The sequence below is a fragment of the Paroedura picta genome, chromosome 6 (genome assembly GCF_049243985.1).
Source record: "Paroedura picta isolate Pp20150507F chromosome 6, Ppicta_v3.0, whole genome shotgun sequence".
Classification (NCBI taxonomy): Eukaryota; Metazoa; Chordata; class Lepidosauria; order Squamata; family Gekkonidae; genus Paroedura; species Paroedura picta.
In genome coordinates, this window is record NC_135374.1 from 32,568,738 (window position 1) to 32,581,688 (window position 12,951).

Genomic DNA, 12,951 nt, shown 5'->3' on the forward strand with positions numbered 1-12,951 from the left:
TCTATGAATTGTAATGGATGTATTTCTGTGATTATTCCGAGAGGTAAGAGGGGAATGAATGAGCTTATTTTGATATGAAAACATGGGTATACAAGAGAGCTCTTTCATTTCTAGAACATTGGCTTGTACGTTGTTCCATTGGCCATTATACTGTCAAGTATAATGTAATGTTTTATGTATTGTTGTTTGTTCTTATGTAAACCGCCCTGAGCCCCCGGGGAGGGTAGTATTTAAATACAATAAATAAAAATTTAAAAAAAGAAAGTGTTCAGTGGGACATGCAGTCATTCCTGACTGTGTTGAACAGAATCATTTTGATTGTGAGTGTGGAGGACTAGACTTATGCAAGACTTGTTGTTGTTAAGTGTGAAGTCCTGTCCGACCCATTGCGACCCCATGGACAATGTCCCTGTCCTCTACCATTCCCCGGAGTCCATTTAAGTTTGCACCTACTGCTTCAGTGACTTCATCCAGCCACCTCATTCTCTGTCGTCCCCTTCTTCTTTTGCCCTCAATCGCTCCCAGCATTAGGCTCTTCTTCAGGGAGTCCTTTCTTCTCATGAGGCGGCCAAAGTATTTGAGTTTCATCTTCAGGATCTGGCCTTCTAAGGAGCAGTCCGGGCTGATCTCCTCTAGGCCTGATTAGTTTGTTCGCTTTGCAGTCCAAGGGACTCGCAAGAGTCTTCTCCAGCACCAGAGTTCAAAAGCCTCAATTCTTTGATGCTCGGCCTTCCTTATGGTCCAACTTTCACAGCCATACATTGTAACTGGGAATACCATAGTCTTGACTAAACGCACTTTTGTTGACAGGGTGATGTCTCTGCTTTTTAGAATGCTGTCTAAATTTGCCATAGCTTTCCTCCCCAGGAGCATGCGTCTTTTAATTTCTTTGCTGCAGTCCCCATCTGCAGTGCTCTTGGAGCCCAGGAAAATAAAATCTGTCACTACCTCAATTTCTTCCCCATCTATTTGCCAGGAATTGAGAGGGCCGGATGCCATGATCTTCGTTTTCTTGATGTTGTGTCAACATCAAGCCAACTTTTGCACTCCCCTCCTTCACCCGCATCAACAGACTCTTTAGTTACTCTTCGCTTTCTGCCATTAGAGTGGTATCATATGCATATCTGAGGTTGTTGATATTTCTCCCTGCAATCCTGATCCCAATTTGTGACTCATCTAACCCTGCCTTACTCATGATGTGCTCCACATAAATGTTAAATAGGCAAGACTAGATTTAATTAATTAATTAACTTATTCTGGCAATTAAAGGTAATTACTGAAATCACCCAGTTTTGTGCGGGCAAGAAACATATTTTGTGCCAGATAATCAAGTAATGTTGATTTGATGACAGGGGAAAAAACTTAATTAGTGTGAAGGACAAAGTTTTATTTGTTGTTTTAGATATTATTGTTGAATTTTTACATTTGTTTTATTTGTGCTTTTTTCAGAGTCAAGATGAAAGATTTGTTTTCATCGCAGAGTGGTATGATCAAAATGCTTCACTTTTTCGACGTTATGAGCTCTTGTACTATCCAAAAGATGGATCTGTTGAGATGGTAACTTCCTTGTTATCAGAATATGGTTGCATAGTTGTTTGAGAACCAAAACAAGTTGTACTTGATAACATAGGCATGATTTCCTAGAAAATAAAAAAAAATCTTAAATGTTTTTTCAATCATGGGATTTAAATACTATCAGTTATGTGGAATATAAGACAACTCTTCTCTCCATAAATACACATTAGAATTGATGCAGTTTTTAATAGATGGAAACAATGACATTAAGGATATTAACCCTTTATAGTACTTTCTGATAATACCATAAAATTCTAGTGAATAGAAGAAAAAGAGTAAAGATTGTTACCAAACTATAATTGACTGAACAGCTTTGTATGTGTGTGTGTGTGTGGCTTGTCCATTGAAAATATGGATAATTTCTCTCCAGCACTAGACCTAAAGGCTATATATAGCAGCTGGGTTCCTCTGCTTCTGCTGCCTTTTGTGTCCTTCACCAATGACACCCATGTTCACTTAGCCAACGCTTTGAAAGCTTTGTGATGGAACTGACCTATGTGAGTCTTGGTTTCTAATGTTGACTAGCTTGGCCTTCATTTGAAACATTAAAACTCCAGTTGCCGAAGAGCCTGCCTGTTCTGCATATGTGTTTCTTCAGTTCACTTTCTTTAATCCTGCAACTTTCATAAGGAGTGTGAGGATTTTGCCTCCTTGTTCTCACCTTTTAGTCTATCTAAATTCTTATAAGTTTGTTGCCAAGCCAAAATTTAATGGAATTTAAATGGAAGAAGTTGGAGTGGGATGTGACCAGTAGCAGGACATTCTTCCTGGTTGGCTGTTCATTGGATGGATGATCATTCAGAATGGAGCAGCCAGGACAGCTGACCTAATTGGTGGTTTGGCGGTGAGTCTCAGCTCCTCCCAGCACCCCTTACTGGCTTTATTAATGGTTACAGATATTGCCCAACTCCCGTTGTGCCGCTCCTACTGAAAGATACCAAGTCCTCATCAGTAGCTTTTTCTGTCATCAGAAAGGGAAAGTGGGGAGCCTCCATTCCGTAAGTGAAACATCATTCACAGTGTTTAAGATCCAGGCCAGTGTCTGTGTAGGGAGCTCCAGATGCATGCTCGGGGTTAAGGAATCTACCCTTTGAACCATACTCTTGGCAAGCTGGCTCTGAAGCGCAGAGAAACTTTGGGGGAAGCTTCTGATAGAACATGAATAGCTGCCCTATGAAAAAGGAGTTCTTCCAGTGCTTCTAGGTATGTCCCTAAACTGTTATCTGGATCCTGACCAACATATTTCACATAAACATGGCTATGAAGACAGTGCAAGAAGGAGAAGAACAAATCTGCAAGCTGTATTTACCAATGTTGAAGCTATGGTTGTTTACCCACTCTTTTGTGTACCTGTCTCTTTGTTTTAATCAGATTTATAAAAAAACTCAAAGTGTACAAAGCATTTTAATTGAAGGAGGGCAGGTGAATTGATATATTTAGTTTTAACATTAAAGTTTGTCAATCCAGAGATTTAGAAGACATTAGAGAGTTTGTAGTAAATATCAGTAGAGTCACTAAATATTATTAGAGTAAACTAGGAAGTAATTGAAAGTCCATGCTTTGAAGATTACCATGCAGAACCACACAGGAAAGCATAATTATTATTTGACTGCAGTAGAAAACCTATCCTTTGTGATCCTGAATGCCAAATAGTCTAAGAAATGGCTCAGTACTTATGAGGAAGATTATATGCTCAAGTCATGAATGCTAGTTTCCCCTTGGTTTTCACTCCCTAATCATCATTTGACTGTTGTAATTTGAAGCATGTAGAATACGGATTGAAATTTAGTCAGAGCACACTATTGTGATGGGCTTCTGAACAGAAGTGCAAAGTCCTGGGGAAAAAACAGGAAAAATTAATGGGGAAATAAAATCTTTATTTTCTTTTCTATTTTGTGTGCTGAGGATCCTTTTTTCAGTTTTTCAAAATGAAAATTTGGGGGAGCACCGAAACAACCCCTATGAAATATCCTCTCATGCAGGTTTAGTAAAATGTTGTTTAAGGCAAGGTTTTTTTATACTCAAGATGCATAGCTTTAAAAAAAACCTGAAAACTTAATTTTTTTCAGATATTTTCCATTGGTAGAAAGTGGGGGCAGTCTTGGGAGCATGATTTGAGTTAGCAAAGCAGACTACAGAAGAATGGGATATATAGGAACATTTACCTGCATAACCAGTGGTCTGTTCATACTAAATTGGATCAAAACGTTGGGTTGGATCCTTAGCATGGCCTTCCCATTTATATCTATGAAAAATATATTTGTATGCACATAAAAAGGATGTAAGTGTGAAGTTGTACCTTCAGTTGAATTAGCAGGGCAATATTTGCTGATAGTTAAGTCTGTATGCATTAGAACCAAATGGGGGGATCTGTTTACAAAGATAATAGGCATAATTGATTCTTCTGGCTATGAAAGCTCTGCCTTTGTTTACTTTAATTCTTTTTTTCCCCTAAATGATTTTTGATCATGAAGCTATTTACTTTGAATAGTTCACTTGATTTCAGTTGAACTTCTTGTTTAGTAGGAATATTTTGAAAAATAGGACCTGTATCATAGGAAATAAATCTTCCTATAAATGAAAGGCAATCTCAGATAATAAGCAATTTTTGCCATATGCTTGCTCTTTCTGGTTATGTCTATAATAATTGCCTAGTTATCTTTACTTGTTCTAATTAATATGTTCATAAATCAGGACTGAAAAAGTTCTTATAGAACATAATTGAAATTGTCAAACAGAACAGATTTTGCCAGTTAATTTACAGGTTTAACTCATAAAGATACCTGAGTTTGCTCTGCAGATTATGTCTCCAGTTGTTTGGTATGGATTAATTATATCCAAGGTGTCTGGAAATGCACAGTGTGAAATCGGGCACATTGTGCAGAGTGCAGCAACTAGGGCAGAATATTGGATGTATAATCAGTTAAAAAATTATTATCAATGATGATTACACAGAAAAATCTGAAAATATTCACAATTCTTCTAGAACATTAAAAAAATCGGAAAATATTTGGGCGTGGGTTTCCTCTTCCCTTCTGTCTGATTTCCCCCTCCCCTTATCTGTCCTTCAGTGTGTACAGTTGGGAAGGGCATTCATCAGGTCTGAAAAGTATCTTTGAAAAAAATAGATTTAATTCTGAAAATAACTCATTGTAATTGTGTGCTGTTTAATAATGAGAGACACTGGAGTTTTTAGACTTGCTTGTAGTTGACTCAGCATCTTTACCCTGCAGTATGACATGAAGAATCGTTGTAGGTTCCTGAATCGCACAAAATACGAAGATCTGCATTTTAAAGATCTGTTTGTAGGCAACAAAATCACCATCTTTTCTCGCCATCTCAATCTGGTTGACTATGGGGATCAGTATACCTCCCGTATGTTGGGCAGTCGCAAAGAAAGGTGAGAGAATGTAGCGCTTGAGCTGCTGTTCTATTTTTAACTTTATGTACTATTTCAACCAGTAATACTGCTTCACTTCCAGAATAGCATAAGGAGACTGACAATATTTCACTTTGAATAGCAAATTTAAAAAGGAGCGGGTATGGGTTGTAATTTGATCAAATTATACCCATGTGAAAGAAAGAAGGTTTAGGAAAGAAGGAAGAGTCCTAGTCTGTAAGGTACCAAATTCATGTGGTGATCATTTGGTGATAGGCTGCATTCATACAGTCTTTCCATATAGGCTCATATTCTATAATGTTGTGCCGTTTTCAAGGAGCATGGACAGGCCTACACAACATTGTGGAATATGAGCCTAACCAACACAGTCCAAAAGACTATTTCCATCTGTGAAGAAAGAGTGGCTTCTTCATCTTGATCTCTATAACAGTACCTATAACTGAGGGACTTGCACAAGTCCAGCAACTCAGAAAACATCTACATTACAATGTAGTCCTTTATCTTTGGAATTAAGGGGTAGCATCATGAATTCCCAAATGCCTCATCTTTTCCCTCTTAATAAAACAGTAAGGGGTGTTGGGGTGGGCTCAGTCCGTGATGGGGAGGGGCAACAATTGGTCCCATGGCCCTGGACTGAAAAGCGGAGGGGCCAATCGGAAGGCACGAAGCGCCTTCCAATTGGCCCCTTACCATGACAGACCAAAATTCCATCCATCCAGGGGCAATCTGGATAAATGGCTGCCAGTCTGCTCCTGACCACAAAAGGGAGAGGAGGTCAGTAGGGCTGCCAAGGGGGGTGAGAACAGAGGCTTGGACAGGCTGTGCCAGACCTTTTCGCCCCAAGGCTGTCCTAACTGCCATGTCCATATGTAAATTGCCTCAGAACCCTGACAGAGCTGGCAGGAGGCTGCAGAGTGCTCCCCCCCCCTTCAGGCCTGCTGCGAAGGAGCCTCTGACAGGCCCTGACTGAGGGGAGGGAGGCATTTTACTTCAGAGAGCAAAGCAGGGGAGCCTGAGGGCCTTCCTTTTGAGGGGGGGGGGCTTTCCCCTTCTGCCAAACAGTTGGCTGACAGGGAGGCCACAGAAAAGCCCCTTCTCACTTAAAATACTGCTCTGCCCGAGGTTAGACACAGCCAACCCATGCATCTTTCTTCTTTGCAACTCTCTGCAGATTTGAGGCCACTGCACAGCATTATTCTGCAGATGAAACTGGTTCTTTTGTCTCCTGTTTCATCTGCACAACAACCCTGTGCAGTAGGCCTCAAGTCTTTCAATTCAACAACATCCTGTGTGGGAGGCCTTAAATGTTTCTTCTCTACCACAACCCTGTCCAAAGTAGCCCTTTCTGCCTGGGGAGCTGGTCTTTGCAGGTGAGCTGTAATTCCAGGAGCTCTCCAGGCCTCACCTGTAGGTTGACTACCCCTGGGTTGTAAATATTCCTGGAGGTTTGGAGGTGGGACTTCAAAATCGTACAATGCCTCAGAGTCTAGCCTTCAAAGAAGCCATTTTTGCCTGCAGTTGGGAGGGAGTGGTGCAGGTGTGTCCCTCCTGGGCTATGGGCTATGGCCAGCCCTTACCAGCAACTGTTTGTATTCTGGGGTGCAGACAGGCAGACCAGCATCAGTCCTGTGAGTCTGGAAAGTGCAGGAAGATCTAAATAAATACTTACAGGCTGAAACTGTAAATAGTGAGAGGGAGAGGAAGGGAAGATGATTGGAAAATGCTTTGAGACACCTAATCCTGCTGGGTCACTGCGGCCCATTCTCAGTTCTCTCAGACTTCTCACAGCCCCACATACCTCACAGGTTGACTATTGTGGGGAGACAAATGAAAAAGGTGTTTGTAAACCGCTTTGAGACTCCTTTGGGTAGTAGAATCATAGAATCATAGAATCATAGAATCATAGAATCATAGAGTTGGAAGGGGCCATACAGGCCATCTAGTCCAACCCCCTGCTCAACGCAGGATTAGCCCTAAGCATCCTAAAGCATCCAAGAAAAGTGTGTATCCAACCTTTGCTTGAAGACTTCCAGTGAGGGGGAGCTCACCACCTCCTTAGGCAGCCTATTCCACTGCTGAACTACTCTGACTGTGAAAAACTTTTTCCTGATATCTAGCCTATATCGTTGTACTTGAAGTTTAAACCCATTACTGCGTGTCCTCTCCTCTGCAGCCAGCAGAAACAGCATCCTGCCCTCCTCCAAGTGACAACCTTTCAAATACTTAAAGAGGGCTATCATGTCCCCTCTCAATCTCCTTTTCTCCAGGCTGAACATTCCCAAGTCCCTCAACCTATCTTCATAGGGCTTGGTCCCTTGGCCCCAGATCATCTTCGTCGCTCTCCTCTGTACCCTTTCAATTTTATCTACGTCCTTCTTGAAGTGAGGCCTCCAGAACTGCACACAGTACTCCAGGTGTGGTCTGACCAGTGCCGTATACAATGGGACTATGACATCTTGTGATTTTGATGTGATGCCTCTGTTGATACAGCCCAAAATGGCATTTGCCTTTTTTACCGCTGCATCACACTGCCTGCTCATGTTTAGTTTACAATCCACAAGTACCCCAAGGTCTCGTTCACACACAGTGCTACCTAGAAGCGTATCCCCCATCCAGTAGGCATGCTTTTCATTTTTCTGACCCAGATGCAGAACTTTACACTTATCTTTATTAAATTGCATCTTGTTCTCATTTGCCCATTTTTCCATTGTGTTCAGATCTCGTTGAACTCTGTCTCTATCTTCCGGAGTATTTGCCAGTCCTCCCAATTTGGTGTCATCTGCAAACTTGATGAGTAGTCCCTCCACCCCCTCATCTAGATCATTAATAAATATGTTAAAAAGTACCGGGCCGAGCACCGAACCCTGAGGTACCCCGCTACTCACCTCTCTCCAGTCTGATGAAACACCATTGACAACAACTCTTTGAGTGCGGTTCTCTAACCAATTCCCTATCCACCTAACTATCTGAAAATCCAGATTGCAGTCCTTCAACCTATCCATCAGAACATCATGGGGAACCTTGTCAAAAGCTTTACTAAAATCCAAGTAAATGACATCAACCGAATTTCCCCGATCCAGCAAACCTGTTACTTGGTCAAAAAAGGAAACTAGGTTGGTCTGGCAGGACCTGTTGGAGACAAATCCATGCTGACTTCCTTGGATCACCAAATTGTCCTCCAGATGTTTGCAGATCGCTCCCTTTAATATCTGCTCCATTATCTTCCCCACAACAGAGGTCAGACTCACTGGTCTGTAGTTTCCCGGGTCATCCTTCCTCCCTTTTTTGAAGATCGGAATAACGTTTGCTCTTTTCCAGTCCTCCGGGACATCTCCAGTCCTTAAAGAGGTTCCAAAGATGATGGACAAGGGCTGTGCAAGTTCTCTGGAAAGTTCTTTGAGTACTCTCGGGTGCATTTCATCTGGACCAGGGGATTTGAACTCATCCAGTGCAGCTAAATGCCTCTCGACAACCTCTCTATCCATGTTAACCTGCCACCCAGACACTATCCTTTGGCTACAGCCATCTCTAGATGTGCCTAAACACTTTGACCTGTGGGAAAAAACTGATGTAAAATAGGCACTAAGCCTTTCTGCTTTCTCTGCATCTTTCGTTAGAGTTTGTCCATCTGCACCCAACAGTGGGCCTATTGCCTCCTTGACTTTACGTTTGCTCCTCACATAACTGAAAAATCTTTTCTTGTTACAATGGGCTTCCCTGGCCAATCTTAACTCACTCTCAGCTTTGGCCTTTCTGATGATTGATCTACAGTGCCTAGTAACCTGTAGGTACTCTTCTTTAGAGCTCTGTCCTTCCCTCCATTTCCTGAACATTTTCCTTTTCTTTCTTAGTTCCTCTTGAAGTTCTCTGTTCATCCAAATAGGCTTCTTAGATCTCCTGCAGTGTTTTCGTCTTTCTGGAATAGTCATTGATTGAGCATGCAATAGCTCTTGTTTGAGTAGCGCCCACCCTTCACATGCTCCCTTCCCTTCCAGCATTCTCGTCCATGGTATGACACTCATCATGTCTCTGAGTTTATTAAAGTTTGCCCTACGAAAATCCAACATCCGCGTCTGGCTACAAGCTTCCTTGGCTCCCCATCTCAAAAGGAATTCTATGAGGACATGGTCACTTCCCCCTAGGGTCCCCACCTCCTTCACCTCATCCACCAACTCTTGCCTGTTGGTCAGTATTAAGTCCAGTATGGCTGAACCTCTTGTGGGTTCATCTACCATTTGATAAATGAAATTGTCAGCCAGGCAGGTCAGAAACTTGCATGACTGAGGACGCTTCGCAGAGTTAGTTTCCCAGCACACATCTGGGAAATTGAAGTCACCCATGATGACAAGGTCCTGCTGTTTGGATATTTTCTCAAGCTGCTCACAAAGTGCAGCATCCACATCTTCTCGTTGGTCAGGCGGTCGGTAGCAGACACCAACCACTACACTGTTTGTTTTCCCCTCGCTTATTTTCACCCAGATGCTTTCCACTGCAGATATGCTCTCCTTCACTAGAATTTCCTGACAGGTAAGCCCTTTCCTCACATACAGTGCCACTCCTCCACCTCTTCGATCTATTCTGTTTTTTCTGAACAGTTCATATCCATCCACCATTACATTCCAGTCATGAGAATCATTCCACCAAGTTTCTGTGATGCCTACTAGATCATACCTTTCCATCAGCATGAGAAGTTCCAGCTCTTCCTTTTTATTGCCCATGCTTCGGGCGTTAGTATAAAGACAACTGAATCCTTTTACTTTTGGTTCCCTATGAGCTGGCCTTGCCGGTTGGGCTGCCTCCGATCGTTTTCCTTCCATACACTCCCTATGTTGATCGTCTCCTTCCCCTAGTGGCTTTAGTTTAAAGCTCTCCTGATGAATCTCCCCAGGTTCCTGCCAAACACATTCTTCCCCAGTTTCGATAAGTGCAGTCCATCAGGTGCTAGTAGGCCTTCCTCAAGAAAGCCTATCCCATGGTCCCAGAAACCAAATCTCTCCTGCCGGCACCAACTACGCAGCCAGTGATTCACCTCCATTATCTTCCTCTCCCGATGCATTCCTCTTCCCTTGACAGGCAAGATTGAAGAGAATACCACTTGTGCCCCCATTTGCTTGAGCTTCCTCCCCAGATCTTGATAGTCTTTTTTAATAGGAGCGATGGTATTCAGGGACATGTCATTCGTTCCCACATGGACCATCACAAATGGGTAGCGATCCGTAGATTTGAGGAGTTTGGGCAGCCTTTCTGAAACATCTTTAATTTTCGCCCCTGGCAAGCAACACACCTCTCGGGTTAGGGGGTCGGGCCCAGCCACATGGCGATCCATTCCTCTTAGCAGGGAGTCTCCAATTACCAGTACTCTCCTTTTTTTTTTCTTCTCAACTCCATTTCCTTCTGTCCCCGTGGCCTCTTCCCTTTGTCTTAGAGTTTGTTTTGGGACCTCTTCCCTTGTTGACCCTTGCACCTCCTCTGCAAGGGCCTGAAATCTATTCTGGAGCTCCAAAGGCCCCGAGAACTGTCTCGCCCTTCGCCGTTCAGTCTTTTTCCGAACTGCCTGCAGAGGCTCCCTATTGTGGTCAATCTCCTTGTCCTCTTCAGGACTGGTTGTATTCTCTTTATTCTCTTTATTCCATGTTGCAGAGCTCTGGACTACGAACTCCTCCCCTTTCTTACTTTGGGTCAGAGTAATAATTCTGTTTTCTAGTGCCCTAATCTTTTCCTCCAAAAGTCTTACCAGCTTACACTTGGGGCAGCTGTAGTCCATCTTGTCTTCTGGGAGGAAGGCAATCATGTCACACTCACTGCAGATGATGGGATGAGTGTCCTGGAGGTCCATTGTAATGTCTAGGCAGTGCAAGTACTAGGGAAATATAATCTACTGATATAATCTACTGATTCTAATTGCTCGGCCAAGAACCCCAAGCCAAGAGCCCTTTGTCTCTCTTGCTCTTCGGCTCGCGCCTCTGGTGAGGAGTAGCCCTTTTTAAGCCTCCCAACAATTACCCAGCAATCACCTCACCCAGGCAGAACAATAGCCTCACCTGGTCAGCAGCAACTCTCCCCAGTAGTTCTCTCCACGTGCTCTCAGTTGTCTGAGCTCTGCCTCTGGTGAGGAGTAGCCCTTTTTAAGCCTCCCAACAATTACCCAGCAATCACCTCACCCAGGCAGAACAATAGCCTCACGTGGTCAGCAGCAACTCTCCCCAGTAGTTCTCTCCACGTGCTCTCAGTTGTCTGAGCTCTGAAACAACAGTAAACAACAGGGTACAAAAATCCATTCTTCTTCTAAGGAGCAACCATGAAAGAAGCATGTGGGCACATAACATTTTATCAACAGTGAAAAAATGGAAAAGAAGGAACAGGGTGGACACCTGTGTACTGTGATTACCCCATGTGTATTAGGGCAGAGGGGCATTTTGGTGTCTGTGGCCTAATTCACACAAGATGGGAAATGACACAGAATTGTGGGGAATTGGTTGCCATGTAATCTTCCCCTAAGAAGAGTCTCCAGTCTGATTTTCCCTTCACATATCTGAAGATATGGCTCTGGAAAGCTCATCTGTAACCACTATGCCACAATTCCCAAAGGTCAGTCCTCTCCCACACTCAACGAACATTCCAAACCACAGGTTCTTGACACCGATATCTCCACACCCATGCCCTCATTTGCCACCACGCCACCACGACCTCCCACACAACACATACATTCAACCCTATGCCCTTACAGACTGGACAACTCCTCCCCTTCCTCTTCCCACTGCCAAGCTCTAGTGCCCATTGTATTCTTTTGGATACAATGGGCTTTGCCCCTAGTAGATTAATAATTGTGATGCAATGGAGCAATTTTCTCATGGTGGCAGTCACAAAATGTAAACTGGCCCATGAATTTCTCATACCCTTTCTAGCGCTGCTATAGTAACTACTGGGAGATAATGACTGGAAGCAAATGTCTGACTCAGACATAAGTATAGTATATCTTTGATCCAAGATCCTCTATTCCTCATGTGAATTATATGAACGACTGTGGAAAATATCTCTCAGCGACAATGGCCTGTATTCTTGTTTTGTCTAGTGTTGGTAAGGAGAAGAGATTTAAAGTTCATGGTATTTCTGTCTTGATGAATTTTTGTTTATTTTTTAGAACTTTGGCTTTATTAAAACCTGATGCTGCCCTCAAGCTTGGGGAAATCATTGATATGATTCTGAATGCTGGTTTTACAATAACTAAGGCAAAAATGATGAAATTATCAAGGTAAGACTTTGATAACAGTTTTTAAAAATTACTTAAATATATTGAACTTGTCATCAAAATGGAGCCCTTTTTCTTGGTGATCCCACACAACATCATGCTGTAATTATCCTGTTTCCAGGATTTTCCTGACTTCAATATGATGTTTTCCAAAATTGCTCTACTCTGATATTTTTGGTGAGCATGAAATCTATGTGTGTTAGATCTTACCCTCATCAGTATCACTTTCCTTCTATCTGCCCCTCATATGGGCACAAACCATATAACAACCTTGAACTGGGAGGTTATATGACCCCTGCTTTCTCTTCCCCCTGCATTTCGCTGCCAGCAGAAAGCAAGGGTTTAAATGGGTCCAAGCCGTGGGTTAACCTTTTGCTTTCTGTTCTCCACCAAAAATGTTGGCAAATAGAAAGCAGGGAATTAAATGACTCTGAGCCATTTTGGCTTTCTGTCCTTCACCAAGTCCCCCAAGAGTCTTAAAATTAGTGGAGGTTCGTGACAGCCCTTCAGTTCACAAACATTTCACAAACCACAAACTGGCCAAAATTCAGCATAAATTTTTGTTCATGCCCATTTCTTCTTTTGGGTGCTGTTTTCCAATTATTTTTTCCTGTTATGCTCACAGAGGGCTTTTAAATTGGCCTATTTCAAATTTTAATGTAACTCTTTAGAGCATATGTAAAGAAAATAATAAAAAAGGGGGGCATCATCATGGCAGCCATGATAA

General features: G+C 42.7%; 1 protein-coding gene across 4 annotated transcripts in view; it reads left to right on the top strand.

The window, feature by feature from the left end:
• Nucleotides 1-12,951, top strand: part of NME7 (NME/NM23 family member 7) — an 84,932-nt gene that overhangs the window by 13,632 nt on the left and 58,349 nt on the right. For 3 of the 4 annotated variants that reach the window (XM_077342024.1, XM_077342025.1, XM_077342023.1), the window contains exons 2-4: nt 1,450-1,557; nt 4,809-4,975; nt 12,117-12,227. In XM_077342024.1, the coding sequence (XP_077198139.1) occupies nt 1,450-1,557; nt 4,809-4,975; nt 12,117-12,227 (386 nt within the window). The remainder of the gene's footprint in view (nt 1-1,449; nt 1,558-4,808; nt 4,976-12,116; nt 12,228-12,951) is intronic. The other variant, XM_077342026.1, reaches the window with a different exon arrangement.